Below are 13880 nucleotides of genomic sequence, written 5' to 3' on the forward strand. Positions count from 1 at the left end.
AAACGCTCATCCCGCTGCTGCTTCTTTGGCTTTTCGTCCAGACACTTTCACATCCACTCTCACATCCCCCACAAACATCCACACAAACCCACTCGAAGCCCCCCCCCCCCCCCCCCCCCACAAAAACCACCAGCCCCTCAAAATGTCCGACAACATGCGCAAAGACTTCAGCGACCGTGCGCAGGAGAAGGTGACGCCCGACTCTTCGAAGAGCACCATGGACAAGGCCAAAGAGAGCGTTACCGACACTGCCGACAGTGCGTCTCTCATACCTGTTACCGTTGGGTGAATGCAGTGGGTGGGTGCTGACGCACGATACTTAACTAACTAGGGGCCGCTGGAGAACTCCAGTCCGATAGCTCAAAGAGCACCACCCAGAAGGGATTCGATAAGTCCCGCCGCGAGAAGGAGTCCATGGCCGATAAGGCGAAGCATGCGATGGGGATGGATAAGTAGGAATAACTAGGCTTAGGCTCAGATTGACGGGTTTCTTTTTTTGGTTTGTTTGCTGTTATTGCACTGAACTTGGAATTTGGGATATGGATCATGAATTATGGAATGTGGGATATGTACGGAAAGTGAAAATTGATTTTGTTTCCTTAACGATTGGGAATTTGGGAGTGCTGTGAAAGTGAAAGTGAAGATGACATGACCTGCCAAAACCGCTACGGACAGACTCCGTGTATGTACGTACGGTAATGGGGTCCGGTATGTATATCATGACTATCCCGGATTACTCACTATTGCGGTCGAAATCCGGGGCTGAACTGGGGCGTGGGCATGTTGCGTGGAAGCCACAGCGCCTCAAGGTGTCTGTCTGGTTGGGGGCCGGTCGTGTATAAACCATATGATCGGGGGTTATAAATTAGGTATAAGATACGAAATATGAAGGTTGGTGGGTTCCCTGATGATCGGGAGTGGAGATATCATGATTCATGGCCGGCAGCTTCCTCTGTTGAGAGCACGGGTCTCTATGTAGCCAAAATCTGCCATAGATCGGATCTGCTCTACATAGGAGGCAACGCACTGCAAGAAACCCCATACACAGTGTTCGGGGTATCTTTCCGGCAGTGGTTCAAACCTTTTGTCCACTGATTTTCTTGATTATGTACCTTACCTATGATCCTCTGCAGGCTTATATCCACTGAGTATTTCTACCGCATCTATCATCGGGTACTGTTGATAACTTGATAATATGCGTCCTATTGCCTACCAATTCCGGTGTCACTTGTACATACTTTTCTCCGCCCTCTGTCCCTTTGCATTATCGCATACCTACGCAACCTTCATGGCTTCTTACTTATGTAGCATTGTCCCTGGCTTCTCACCAGAATATAGGTACAGTACATAATAAGCCTCTTCAGGCCCCCAGCCCCAGCCCGATTCCCTTTACTATATGAGCAGTCTCCTTTCTCGTCTTTTGTCTTTCTCATCTTTCTCATCTTTCTCGTCTTTCCCGTAGATATCATTGCATCACTCAAGTCAACTCAAGTACTTCTCTCTCCCAGTTTCAACTTTCAACAGGTTATGAGCCCGCGCTCGCCGCTCATAGGTGCATAACCTGTTGTTGATACCTACTCTGTCTTTCTTGAGACGACACGTGCAGTCGACAGTGGTACTTATGGTTGTCCATTTTGAAATTAGTGCATCGATTGAACAGACTGCAAAATGGATAACCATAAGCACCGCTGCCGACTGCACGCTTCGTTCAAGACTTCTGAAAATATCAACAGGTAACGAAGCTGAAGTTGTGGCGAGTGAGATACCATGAATACGCATGCCGAACGTAGGTATTTGACCATGGGGAAGTGTTAGTTGTTAGAAAGTACGAATGAATTGCAAGAATCCGAGGCCTCGAGCGGGCATATGTACAAGAAGGCTATAAGCTGGCCAGTGCCCGCTGCCGTCGTCATAGCCAAGTAACCGCCTACCTATGCAACTACTACGCAACGAATGACTCAATAGGTATTGCAACATTGGTTAATTAACCGCCATGCCTACCGGCGTGGAATATGAGAGGGTAACTAAGGCCGTGTTCAGTACTCGTGATCCATTGGTTAATTGAATTGAAAGGTTTGTTTTTCACGGCCTTCGTTGTCATGGCATGCAACAACTGGCTACATATACCTACCGCGATGGATTCACATACTGCCAGCACTATCTCCATGCCGACCTCGGAGAAGGCTAAGAACGGAACCCGCGAGGCGAGTCGAGGCGAGTCGAGGCGAAGCGTTGGCAACTTGGCATGTCTCGAACCGACGAGACGGCCACGGTTTCCAAACGTGAGAGCAACCGCTTCGAGAGGCGGCAGAGGGTTGTCTCGTTGTCTCGCGACGTCCTGCCCGCCTTTTCGAGAGGCAGCACGGGGGTGGGTGAAGGTGGCCAGCTTGCTGGCTGGTTTTCGAAGACGATGCTTTTGAGTCTTAACGGCAGCATGAGTAGAGGGGTGGGAAGTGGGGCTGCTTGATATCGATGTCGATATTCCTTATGGCCGTCCCGTGATTTTCCATCTTCGGGTTCCGGTTTTGGCACGGGCATTCACCACGAGTGTGTGTGTACATAGTAAAATCGGATCCAGAGGGCTCTCGAAGCACAACAGTAACAGAACATTCCCGATATCGATGGCCTGTACCGTAGTGGAGTATATGTAGCGTTTTTGACATTAGGATTCGGCGTACGTATGATGAGCATAGGTGGGTAAATAATTGGGTACATATTAGAGTCGAGCTGGTGCACCCGAAGCCCAAATCACAGGAAACGTCCTCGATGTCCTCATGTATAGGTGGTACTTACCGTTTCCAGCCAAGCCAACTCAATTGCGATTGCGAGCTTTTAACAGGACATGCACAACGTAATTGCATGCAGCGAGTGAGCCGTGCCGCACCGCAGCGGGTCGTTCGGGACCAGTATGTAAGCATAGTACTTGCCTACATGTTGTGCATTCGCATTTCAACGTGGGGGTCGCCGATGTCGCACACGGTGTCACTCGGCATCGGCATGTGAAAGGCAACAATAGCAGTTGGTTATCTATCGGGTTGATCCGTCTGTGTGTCGCTTCCGCTCGCGGTTTGCTCTGTCCCTCTGATTTGCGTTTCAGGGAGCGAGGCTGTGGGCCCCGAGAACTCGAGAACTCAAGAACATGCTCCAACTCATATGTAGCATGGCTGGGAAGGTTCGGCTCGCGCGCTGCGGGCGGTCAAAAGCGAATTCCGGTGACTAAAGAGGTGGGCGCTATGCCATTCGCAGAATGGCGAGCAAGAGGCGGGCCCTTTGCCCTTGTCCTTGTTTCTTTCCGTTCTGCTCCAGCAGACGTCTCAGCCTTGCCGCTCAAACGCTGGCCTGCTCCGTGTCCTGATCTTCATTCTCCCACGGCCAACTTCCTCGTTTGGATGCAGCCGGTCTCTTTTTCCTTTCCTTCCTTTCCTTCCTTTCCCTCTCTCTTTCGATCCCTCCCTCCGTCCCCTCTCCTCCAACCGCTAACGCTGGACTTTGCAAGCATCAACCGCAGAGGACACGACATCCATATCGATATATCATCACCCACCCCGTCCCGGTCCCCCCCCACCACCCTCAGTGCTCACCCCACCCCCTCCACCAAAAATAAATAAAGAAAATCCCGAAAGAAGGGACTGACCGACCCGCCTCTCCTTCGCTCTGTCTGCCTGCCGAGAAAGGCGTGCTGTTTACTCCATCCAGCCTCCCCCCTTCCCCCAAGAAGAAATCATCCACCCTTGCCTGCTTGCCAGCCTCCTATCGTATCGCGGCAAACGTTCAACATTTCCTCTGCATCCCATTCGCTCGCTCCTTCCCTCCATCACTCGTCACAAAAAAAAACCACACACACAAGTCCGCACGCGCAACTCACCACCACCACCACCAGCACCAGCACCAGCACCACCATAACACTTACAGCACGGATACATAAGGGGGGCTCCGCACCTTGCATATCTACCCGCCCGCTCCCTGACTCTCTCCTCCGAGTGATTCTCTCTCTCTCTCTCTCTCCTCCTAGCTTCAAAGACAACAGGAGTGAGCTTCTATGGGTCTGCTGCTCCCAACCAATACTTCTTACATCTGAACCACCACCTCGCTTTTTTTATATATATACATATACATCTACCCTTTGCCCTTCTCAGCAGACAAACCCGGTCCTCACTCCCCCGTACTCTCAGTCAAAGCTAACCAGCGGCGCTCTGTTGATCGTCATACGCAGACAACGTCAGTGATTCCCACCGTCGTGGAGGTGGAGGTGGAGGAGGCTTCGTAGACGGCGCTCGTTCGTTCGATAATGTGAGTACTACCGTTCCGAGGAGATGGTTGTCTCGAGTCCATTCATCTTCCCTTCTGTTCTCTTCTCTTCTCTACTTTTTCTTTTTTCTTCTTTTGCGGTGGAGGGGTGCACTGCGCATTCGATTGCGGGCTTTCCGGTCACACTGAGCATACACATTTTGTGGTGGTGGCGGCGCTGGGCTGTGACCTGCGCGCTGAGATATTCCCTCAAACTCCGATCACTGGCACTGGCACTGGCACTATTCCCACGGCGGCAACATTGTTTGGGCTCCGGTCGGAGCTGGGAAGCATGGCGGGGCAACACCAGCTGGCGAGAGACGGAAAGACGGGGGAGCAGAAGCAAGCAAGCAGACAGAGAGAGCAAGCAGCCAGGACAGCGGAGAACCGAGATGGCGGAGAGCTCGGAGGAAAGCGAGCAAGACAAGAGATACCCATCACGGGCCACGACTCGCTATCTTTGTTACTACTTCCATCAATACCGATTACCAACCCTTTCCCGAGCATTCGAGTTTGCGTTGTTTGATTCAATTATCCCATCTTTTTCCTGTCGGCCACACTCTGCACATTGCCCATCTCATCCGCCACGTCATCTCCATCGTTTCTGCATCGATCAAGCAATCAATCAATCAATCAATCAATTCGTCCGTCGGAGATGGCAGGAGAGATGGATTGGATTGACTGGATTGACTGGATTGACTGGATTGATCGTGTCGGACGGATGGCGATGTGACGGTGAGACTCGAGCTCCCCACATTCTTTTTCCCCATCCCTCTGGAGAGGTGTCTGCCGCAGACGCAGAGTGGAGTACAGCACTCTATCTGTTCTGCTCCGCTTCCTCCCCCATCCGCACCGCACCGCAATCACCTTTTCTCTCCCTGGCTGCAGTTAATCTACCCATGTATCCGCCTGCCTATCTTCCCCCCTCCAGTGCTATCGAACTTCCGCCACCGGTATTCCCTGCTCGTCCGCCCGCGTGGTGTGTGGTGTGTGGTGTGTTGTTGTTTTTGTTGTTGGCGATGCTGTTGTTTCGTTTCCGTCCCCTCGCGCCCTCCCCTCCACCCCCACCTTTGCCCATGCGAAAGCGGAAGGTAGTAGAGTGGTCGGTGCTGTCGCAACCAGCTGGAGATGACCCCAGCCATCGAGCGCCGTCGAGTCGTCCCACCTGCGGACTCGACATTTCCCCTCGTGCGTATGCGGGAATGCCGGGCAGCAGGAAAAAGGTGTGCTTCTAAGTACTGCTGCACGCGATATCCCTCACGCATCACCATCATTATCACCATCACCATCTCTATTATCGTCTTTTACTTCACTCAAGACTTGTGGGATTGGTGGGGAACGTATGGATGGGCGATTGAAAGTTGATACTTCATGCCTCTGATTGATGTTGTCACTCGATCTGCTCGATCCGTATGTTCCTCACGGCACCCTGTCGTTGCCGTGTTGTCGTTGCCGTTGTTGTTGCCGCTTGTTCGTTCGTTCGCATCTCCTGCTTGCTCGTGCTGTGATGGTTGCTACTGCGGCTGTTGTTGCTGCTGCTCTGTCTGCTTCTGTCTGCCTCGTTCGCGCTGGTTCGACCCTCGTCCGCTCTTGCCTCGTTTGCCTCGACTGATCGAGGCCGTTGAATAATTGTTCCCCCACACTCGTGTGTGTGTATCTCTGCCCTAGATATGCCACTCCGAGTTGTTTCGTCGTCTTCTCCCGTCGACATCCCTCCTCTTCTTGTTTCCTTCCCTCTCCCTCCTCTCCCCCCGCCCGTACTCTGTCGTCGAGTGTCTTGCCGTCGTCGCTTGCTCCCATCACACTCCACTAATCCTCGGCCACTACTTCCTACACTTGCTAAGTCCCGTAATACCCACCCCCCTCCACCCCCCCTCCCCTCCCCACATCTTTCTATCAATCCCGCCCTCGCCGCTGCTTCTGCTACTGCTGCTGCCTGTCGCCCTGTCACTCTGCCAACCCAACCCCCCCCCCCCCCCCCCCAATACCCACACCACATCACACTGTTTCCTACCCCCCAACACACGCACCCTTCCACCACACACACCAACTACCCTTCCCCACCCACCCCCAATCCTAACCCTCTCCCCACCCTCCACCCCCCAAGTCCTTCCTCTTCGCTTTTTTAGGCGCCGATCACACCCGCTGATGGACCACCCCTCTTTGACACACTCTCAGCGCGATAGATCCCGTTCTCCGCGTCGTCGCTCTCCAGATAACTCTCACCATCATCGTGATCGCGCAAGGTCACCTCGCAGCCCTCGCCACTCCCGTCGGAGATCCTACTCACCTCGAAGCAGATCAAGAAGTCGGGACGAATACCACAGCAGCAGCAACAGAAGGCGACCGAGTCGCTCACCAGCACCGAGCGGAGGATTAGGTGGTCAAGGCTTAGGAGGAGCATCATACGCAGGTTCAACTTCCGGCTATCTTGGTGGTTCTGTTTCGGGTGGTGGTGTTGTTGGTGAACCTCGTCGCTCAACGGAAGATCGCACTGCAGCAAAGGACGCTATGATGCAGAGTCTTCGTGATAGCTCTCAGCAGGACCGTCGGGTCTACGTCGGAAATCTCTCTTACGATGTCAAGTGGCATCACCTCAAGGACTTTATGAGACAGGGTGGGTCAATTCGTTTCTTTTCTCTCTTCGCTGTGCTTTTTCTCTCCTCGCGTTCCGGCGACGTTTCCTGATCCTGGTTCCCTTCCGCCTCGTCTCGACGGTGAGCTTCCGTCTTTCGAATCTCGGAGCTCGCAATCGGGTCGGGATGGGATAACACCATGCGTAATGTCTTTCGCGCTGCGTTCATTCTCCCCGATGGGAACTGTCGCGTGGTTGCATATATTCTCGCTTTTTTCTTTCTTGTTCTTTTCTTCACATGTTATTGCCGATCGAATCAATACTAACGAATACTCATCTGTACAGCCGGAGAAGTCCTCTTCGCCGACGTCTTGTTACTGCCGAATGGAATGTCGAAGGTGGGGTCTACGAACGATGCTGGGTTTTTCTTTTTTTTGTGGGATTATTGTGGGATGGTGATTGACGGGGCTGGACATGGACGTCCGTGGGATTTGTAGGGATGCGGGCATGTATTCCTCTTCCCGAGGAGACTCTTTTTGGTTTGACACCTTGCTAACGGTCAACAGGATTGTGGAATATGCCACAAGGGATCAAGCTCAGACTGCCGTTAACACCCTTAGCAATCAAAGCCTGATGGGCCGGCTCGTCTACGTCCGTGAGGTAGGAGGATCTGCGCCGGCATTGATCTTGCGGAGCAGCTATTGATCAGAGTTCTAGGACCGCGAGGCCGAGCCACGTTTCAACGGTCAGCCCAACGCCCGTGCGCCTTACGGTGCTCCCGGCGGAGGACCCGGCTTCGGTGCTGGTTACGGAGGCCCCCCTGGCGGAGGCATGGGCGGAGGCATGGGCGGGGGCATGGGCGGAGGCGTTGGAGGCCGTCAGATTTACGTCTCCAACGTATGTCTCACCGGTTTCAGGCTGTCTGGGTAACTCGCTGACGCATTACAGCTTCCCTACACTGTCGGGTGGCAGGATCTTAAGGATCTCTTCCGCCAAGCCGGTAAGTTCCCAATGGACGACCATCGCACGCATGATATCCTATCTAACATTCTCAATAGGTGCTGTCGTCCGTGCCGATGTTCACATCGGTCCCGACGGTCGTCCCAAGGGTAGCGGTGTCGTTGCCTTCGAAACCCCCGAGGACGCACGTAATGCTATCGCCCAGTTCAACGGGCACGAATGGCAGGGTCGTCAGTTGGAGGTGAGGGAGGACCGCTTTGCCGGTGCTGGCGGAGGTGGCGGAGGAGGTTTTGGTGGAAACATGGGCGGAGGACGTGGTGGATTTCCCGGCGGAGGTCGTGGCGGCGGAGGTTTCGGCGGAGGTTTCGGAGTTCCTCGTGCTGGAGGCTTCGGCGGAGGTCGCGGTGGCTTCGGTGGCTATGGCGGCGGAGGTGGAGGCTTCGGTGGTGCTCGTCCTGGTGGTTTCGCAGGCCCTACCGACTACAGTGCTCCCACACAATCGGTACCCCCGAACGACTTTACGGATCATGCCAGCAGTGGAGGAGATAGATCCAACACTATCTACGTCCGCAACGTGAGTTTGGTCAATCACTCGTCACGGTTGCTTTTCGCTGACGAATAATTTTAGCTTCCCTGGTCTACCAGCAACGAGGACCTGGTCGAGCTGTTCAACACCATCGGAAAGGTTGAGCGTGCCGAGATTCAGTACGAACCGAGTGGCCGATCCAGAGGAACCGGTGTCGTACAGTTCGATACGGCCGAAAATGCGGAGATCGCTATTAGTGGGTTCAATCCATCCGTGGGTGGACCAGTATAGTTCCGTGTGCTAACCCGTTTACGTGTAGCGAAATTCACCGGATACCTTTACGGCGGGCGTCCTCTCGGCCTTAGCTTCGTCCGGTACACCAGCTACGGCGGAGATCCGATGGAGGGCGCCGAGCAGTCCGTTCCCGACCACCAGATGGGCTAGTTTTTTTTGACGCATTGGATACGGAGCTGTCTCTTTTACGGGGTTTCTTTGTTTCTCTATCGTTCGGATCTCTTGCTGGTGTTTACAGATCTTTCCATCTTTCGATGCTGTGTTGTGTTGCTACTATGGGGGCGATGATTTCATTTTTTCTTTTCATTTTACATTTGTCGTCTTTCCTTTCGAGTTTGTCAACCTCTCTTTTGAGTTCGCTGTTTGTTCTGCTTTCTGCTTGGTGATGGATGGGGGCGGCCGGTCTAGAGGGGAGGCGAGGAGGATCGGAGACCGGGAAAAAAGGGTTCTTGCGTTGATGAGAATCGTGACGGAACTGGAACGGCTGGCTGTTATTGTGACGTGCGTTTGCGACTGTTGATGGAAATTCCCTTTGCTTAGGCTTTTTTACTGATTTCATTCACTCTACCCACCCCGCCCGTTTTCTTGTATGTACTTGATACTTGATCTGTATTGGTACTTACTGGTATTGGTATTTACTGGTACTGGTACTTACTGGTACTGGTAGGTACCGCAAGGCAAGCTTTGCATGCAGACCCGGATTAAAGGATTGATGGTTTGAAGGTGCAGAGAAGAAGGGAGCGAACGGTAATGGTTGAATGGTTGAATGGTTGAATGGGTGGTTTGAGTGATGGTTGAGTGATGGGGGTTGAGTGATGGGGATTCCAAGTGCGGAGTGGGGTGCGGTGAGGTGACGGTGATGGTGAGTGAGGTGACGGTGAGTGATTGAAGCGAGGCTGTGAGGGAGTGGAGTGATACTGCGGGATGGGTATGGTAGTGGTGGAGTGGTAGCCTGACACGAGTGATTAGGGTATTGGTGGCATCGAAGTGATGGAGTGGTTGCGCGTGGTGGTGTGGCAGCGTAGTGGCGGGGTGATTGTGTGAAGGGCCATGGCAGCTCATTCGGTGGTGGGGGTGGTAGAGTTTATGTGGCGGAGGTGGCGGGGAGGGGAGGGTGAGTGATGACGGGCGGGCTTGTGAGGCCATGGCGGAGACGGAGGCGGGGAACAAGGTGAGCAGTGCTGAGCTGGCACGCTGGTGCCCGAGCAATAAGGAGCGAGGAGCCTGAAGGTATGTAGAAGCGGGGCAGGGCATGGGCTGTGCTGTACAGTCACTCCAGAGTCCGCTGGCTGCTTTGTTCACGGTCCACCGGGCTGGCCGCTGTAGTATGCACGGGCGGGAGTGGCTTGCCATACTGGGCTTCTTTGTTTGTTTCAAGCTTTCTGAGCAAGGTATTTGGAGGAGGGGAGGGGGGGGGGGGGCAGGGGGAGGTAAGGAGGGTCGGCAGGACATGGCGGATTCGTCGCCGGTTAGTATTGATATTGGTATTGGTATTGGTATTGGTATTCACTATTCACTATTCACGCTAGGATTGAGGACTGAGGACTGAGGACTGAGGACTGAGGACTGAGGACTGAGGACTGAGGACTGAGGACTGAGGACTGAGGACTGAGGACTGAGGACTGAGGACTGAGGACTGAGGAGGGCAGTTAGGGCAGTCGACTGTTAATGGATGCTTTTGCTTTGCGTTGGTGCTTGATGAACGGCGGTTGCATGAATGGTGAGAGCGGGCGGTGGGCATAGGTAATTTGAGTCCGTCTCCCTTATGGATAAGAGCTTTTCAGGAATCAGGAAGAGGATGTTATCGCTACATATGATCATTAATGCTAAATGCTTTTACTTGTGTGTCTCTGGTCTCCACGGTCTACCTAGAGCGGGTATGCGTGCGTGCCTGCGAGTGCAAGTGCAAGTGCAGATGGAGTGCCTTCGTCGATTGGCGCCGTATGTATGTACAGTACAAGTACCTATGTACGGACGTCCGATTTCTGGCAGTGGGATCATGGATGGACTCAGACCCTCCAACAGTTCGAACTGGGAACAAACCGGGTTTTCCGTACCCCCCAACTGCTGGGGGGTCGTGAACTGAACCAACTGGCAAACTGAACCAACTACATATCAGGTTTTGGACTGGGAAAACTGCTTGGCCCATCAGTTCAGTTCAGTGAGGCTTAAACGTTTGGGCCAAACCCATCGCCACCACCAACCGACCGGATAACCGCCTACAAGGCTACAACCCGCCACCCAGTCACTACTATTTCCCCAGCAGCCAGTACATAGGACGCCGCCGGTTGACAAGCTCCAGGACTACCTATTGTTCATTGCCCGTCGATTCTCGAGAGGAATTTTTGAATTTGAAACAGTCCTGCTGCGAATATACCGCGATCGAATGGTGGCTGGAACCGCGCCGGCCAGCAACGACGTCAACTTTCCTAACCTCAGCCGAATGGCGATTGACATACTGTCTACCTATTCCAGCCATGTCGGCTACCTAAGGTTGAACGGCCGTTCTCCGAGTGCAAGATGATTCTTACTGATCACCGATATTCCCTAAGTACATACCGAGAATGTTCAATCTCTGCAGAGTAGGTATCAAGAGGTTCAATCGCCGTACTCCCATCATGGGTAAGTACATAGCATCAGAGTAGTAATTCATAGCTAGTACTGTATGTACCCATTCTGTATCGCTTTTTCCGTGAGCATAGGAAACCTACCTACGGTATCTCGCCCACTTTGGCTGGGCTGGCTGAACTGAACTGGCAGTTCTGCCAGTTTTCCCCGGGAACAACAGCCAGACTTAGATAGATACCTAAACCAACTGGGGAGTTAGAACTGACAGCCTCTGTTCTATTCCCAGCTGAACCGCGAACAAAATCAACCAGAACTGGACTGTTTAAACCAGTGTTCCAGTGTTCCCATTTCAATTTTCAACCGGCTAACTGTTGGAACTGGGAGGGTCTACCTACCTACAAGTGCAAATGTGCAACTGTGCGACTGTGCAAGTGCAGTGGCTACATCGATTGGTTTGATTTGGTGCCGTACGGTATGTATTGTACAAGTAGAGTATTGCCCGGGCGTCAGATTGCTGACGGTAGAATGGAGTACATACCCAAGTACTTGGACCGTTGGACGTGCAGCGTGGTACATACGGGTACGGATACGGGCGAGGAGCAGTGAAGTCACGAGTGTGCGATGGTATGTATGTATGGTGATGGTATGTAAGTATGCGGTTCCATACCTGTGCTGATGTTTGAAGGTGGAGTATAACAGACACCCAAGGAACACGGATTTGTTCTGATTCCGTATTTAGGCGACCCTGTGCATGAACTTGAATGATAACTCGAATAAAAGCGGTAGAGACACCGCATTGATTGTAAACAGCTACGGTACTCAAATCTCCAGTGCTGCCTCCACGCCGGCGAGAGGGGCATCTGCCGAACGGTTGCAGAGCATAGCAGTGAGAGACGTCTCCGGGGCGACGCCAGTACTGCCTCCGGAACGAGGCCATTTGCCTCCACAGTAGCGAGAGAGGTCCTTCGAGACGAAACCATCGCCGCCACGGATACTGCTACACCACCATTGCCGGGATTCTACGCTATCTTCACCGCCCCGTTCGCCTGTTGGGATTCATACCGGTGTGGTGGAGGGTCCAGCGTTGGGGAGTCCACCGTTGATAGCCAGCACCAGCGGTGGGGGGTCGAGTTGTGCCGTTCGCTGTTATAGCCGTCGGCTTCTGCTCCCCTCATCCTCTCTTCTTCTTCTTCTTCTTCTTCTTCTTTCATCTCGTCATCATCACCACCATCATCCAGGTAGACGATCAACCCTACCATCTTCTCTTTTTCTCTGTGTGCGCTTTCTTCCAAAGATCCCGCCTCCGGCCTGGAGTAGTGTTGGCCCACGAACCGCTCGCAAAACCACATCCGCTTCCTCCCGCCAATAGAAATCCTCTATCACTTAGTTCCTCCAATACTTCCTCCTCTCGCTGACAGCTCATCATCACTTCCTTCTCTCACCTACAGCTCAGCCACAACCCGCCGCTGATACTGCACTGTGAATCCCCGCCTCCGCCCCCCTCTCTACTACTCCTAACCATGCCGGCACCATCGCAGATACTGTCTCCCCCTACTACTCCTCTCCCTCCTGGTCCCTGGTCCCATATGGGGGCGACATCACTTCCTCCTTTCGCTGACAGCTCTTCAATCGCTCCACAAGCCGCCGCAGATACTCTCTCTCTCCACCAACTGCACCTTTCCCTGCTTCTATTCCTGCTTCTATTCATGCTTCTATTCTTGCTTCTAGTCCTGCTCTTCAATCTGCAGGCCCCGCAGCTGATACTGTCTCTCCCCTAGATACTGCTTCTCGCCGACCATCTCACAGCACTGGCTGCACTGTGAAAACTGTCTCCCTAATAGTATGTGCTGATCCTAACCCAGCTGGACTACCAATATCTGTTCCTTCCTACTAGTACTCGGCCGCTAGACCCGCCGCGGATAACGTCTCCTCCTACTTCTTTTTCTACCAAGCGAGCAGATAAGTCTCTGGACCCACCAACGTCGATGCTCCCAACCAACCACATCCGCATACTTCTGCTAACAGGAATCCGCCATCAATTCGTCATCTCGTTGACAGTTCTTTCTCTCGCAGATATCTCCTCCTCCTCTCGCTGACAGCTCCTTCTCTCACAAACAGCTCATCCGTCACTTCCTTCTCTTGTGGGTTGAGCCTCTTGTAATAAGTAGAAATTCATTAGAAGATGAATTCATATATAAAGTCACTTCGCATGCTAGGTAGTATAGACCTTGCAACTGGGACCTGTATCAATACTCTTTTTTGGAATTCAGATTTACGTATATACCCATCAAAAACGAGTAGATTACGGGTTGATGTCGGAAGCATCCAGTATTATTTTCTGACACTCGTTTGTGATCATGCGGCGTGATGGAAGATATGGGATCAACCCAATATGGCTGCTGTGATTCATTCAACACGGATTGGTTGAAGTAGGGTAGCAACACCAGGCTCACACCGGATTAAATCAAAAGAATAATACTAAAGACCTCGTGTTGTAATAAAATTTGTGCTTATTGAATTCTTTGAGTTTTATGATCTCGGTGTTTCTTCGGTGTTGATCCGGTGATCATCTAGATATAAATTTGTTGAAATCCATCATGGATCCCGTATAGATCCCACAATGATAAAAATAAAGAGTTTCTTGCAAGTGGTATCGAAAATAGATGCCGA

General features: G+C 52.6%; 2 protein-coding genes across 2 annotated transcripts; both read left to right on the forward strand.

Annotated features, from left to right (window-relative positions):
* The first annotated feature begins 98 nt into the window (after nucleotides 1–98).
* BZA05DRAFT_390942 (heat shock protein 9/12-domain-containing protein) lies at nucleotides 99–674 on the forward strand. Its single transcript, XM_051482933.1, has 2 exons — nucleotides 99–257; nucleotides 332–674. The coding sequence occupies exons 1-2, from the start codon at nucleotides 143–145 to the stop codon at nucleotides 454–456; spliced, it is 240 nt and encodes a 79-aa protein (XP_051341539.1). The 5' UTR covers nucleotides 99–142; the 3' UTR covers nucleotides 457–674.
* A 6124-nt stretch (nucleotides 675–6798) lies between these two features.
* BZA05DRAFT_442911 (uncharacterized protein) lies at nucleotides 6799–8792 on the forward strand (the record flags this gene model as incomplete). Its single annotated transcript, XM_051486810.1, has 9 exons — nucleotides 6799–6904; nucleotides 7208–7283; nucleotides 7360–7371; nucleotides 7429–7522; nucleotides 7580–7759; nucleotides 7811–7862; nucleotides 7921–8396; nucleotides 8451–8604; nucleotides 8668–8792. The coding sequence occupies 9 exons, from the start codon at nucleotides 6799–6801 to the stop codon at nucleotides 8790–8792; spliced, it is 1275 nt and encodes a 424-aa protein (XP_051341540.1).
* Nucleotides 8793–13880: the final 5088 nt, after the last annotated feature.

The sequence above is a fragment of the Tricharina praecox genome (assembly GCF_024521635.1).
Source record: "Tricharina praecox strain CBS 144465 chromosome Unknown BZA05scaffold_6, whole genome shotgun sequence".
Lineage (NCBI taxonomy): Eukaryota > Fungi > Ascomycota > Pezizomycetes > Pezizales > Pyronemataceae > Tricharina > Tricharina praecox.

What these genes read in the sequence shown, in the direction of transcription:
- BZA05DRAFT_390942 (XM_051482933.1), top strand. Translation starts at nt 143, where the DNA reads ATGTCCGACAACATGCGCAAAGACTTCAGCGACCGTGCGCAGGAGAAG. An exon ending in CGTTACCGACACTGCCGACA is followed by an intron (nt 258 to 331) that starts GTGCGTCTCTCA and finishes TTAACTAACTAG; the next exon opens with GGGCCGCTGGAGAACTCCAG.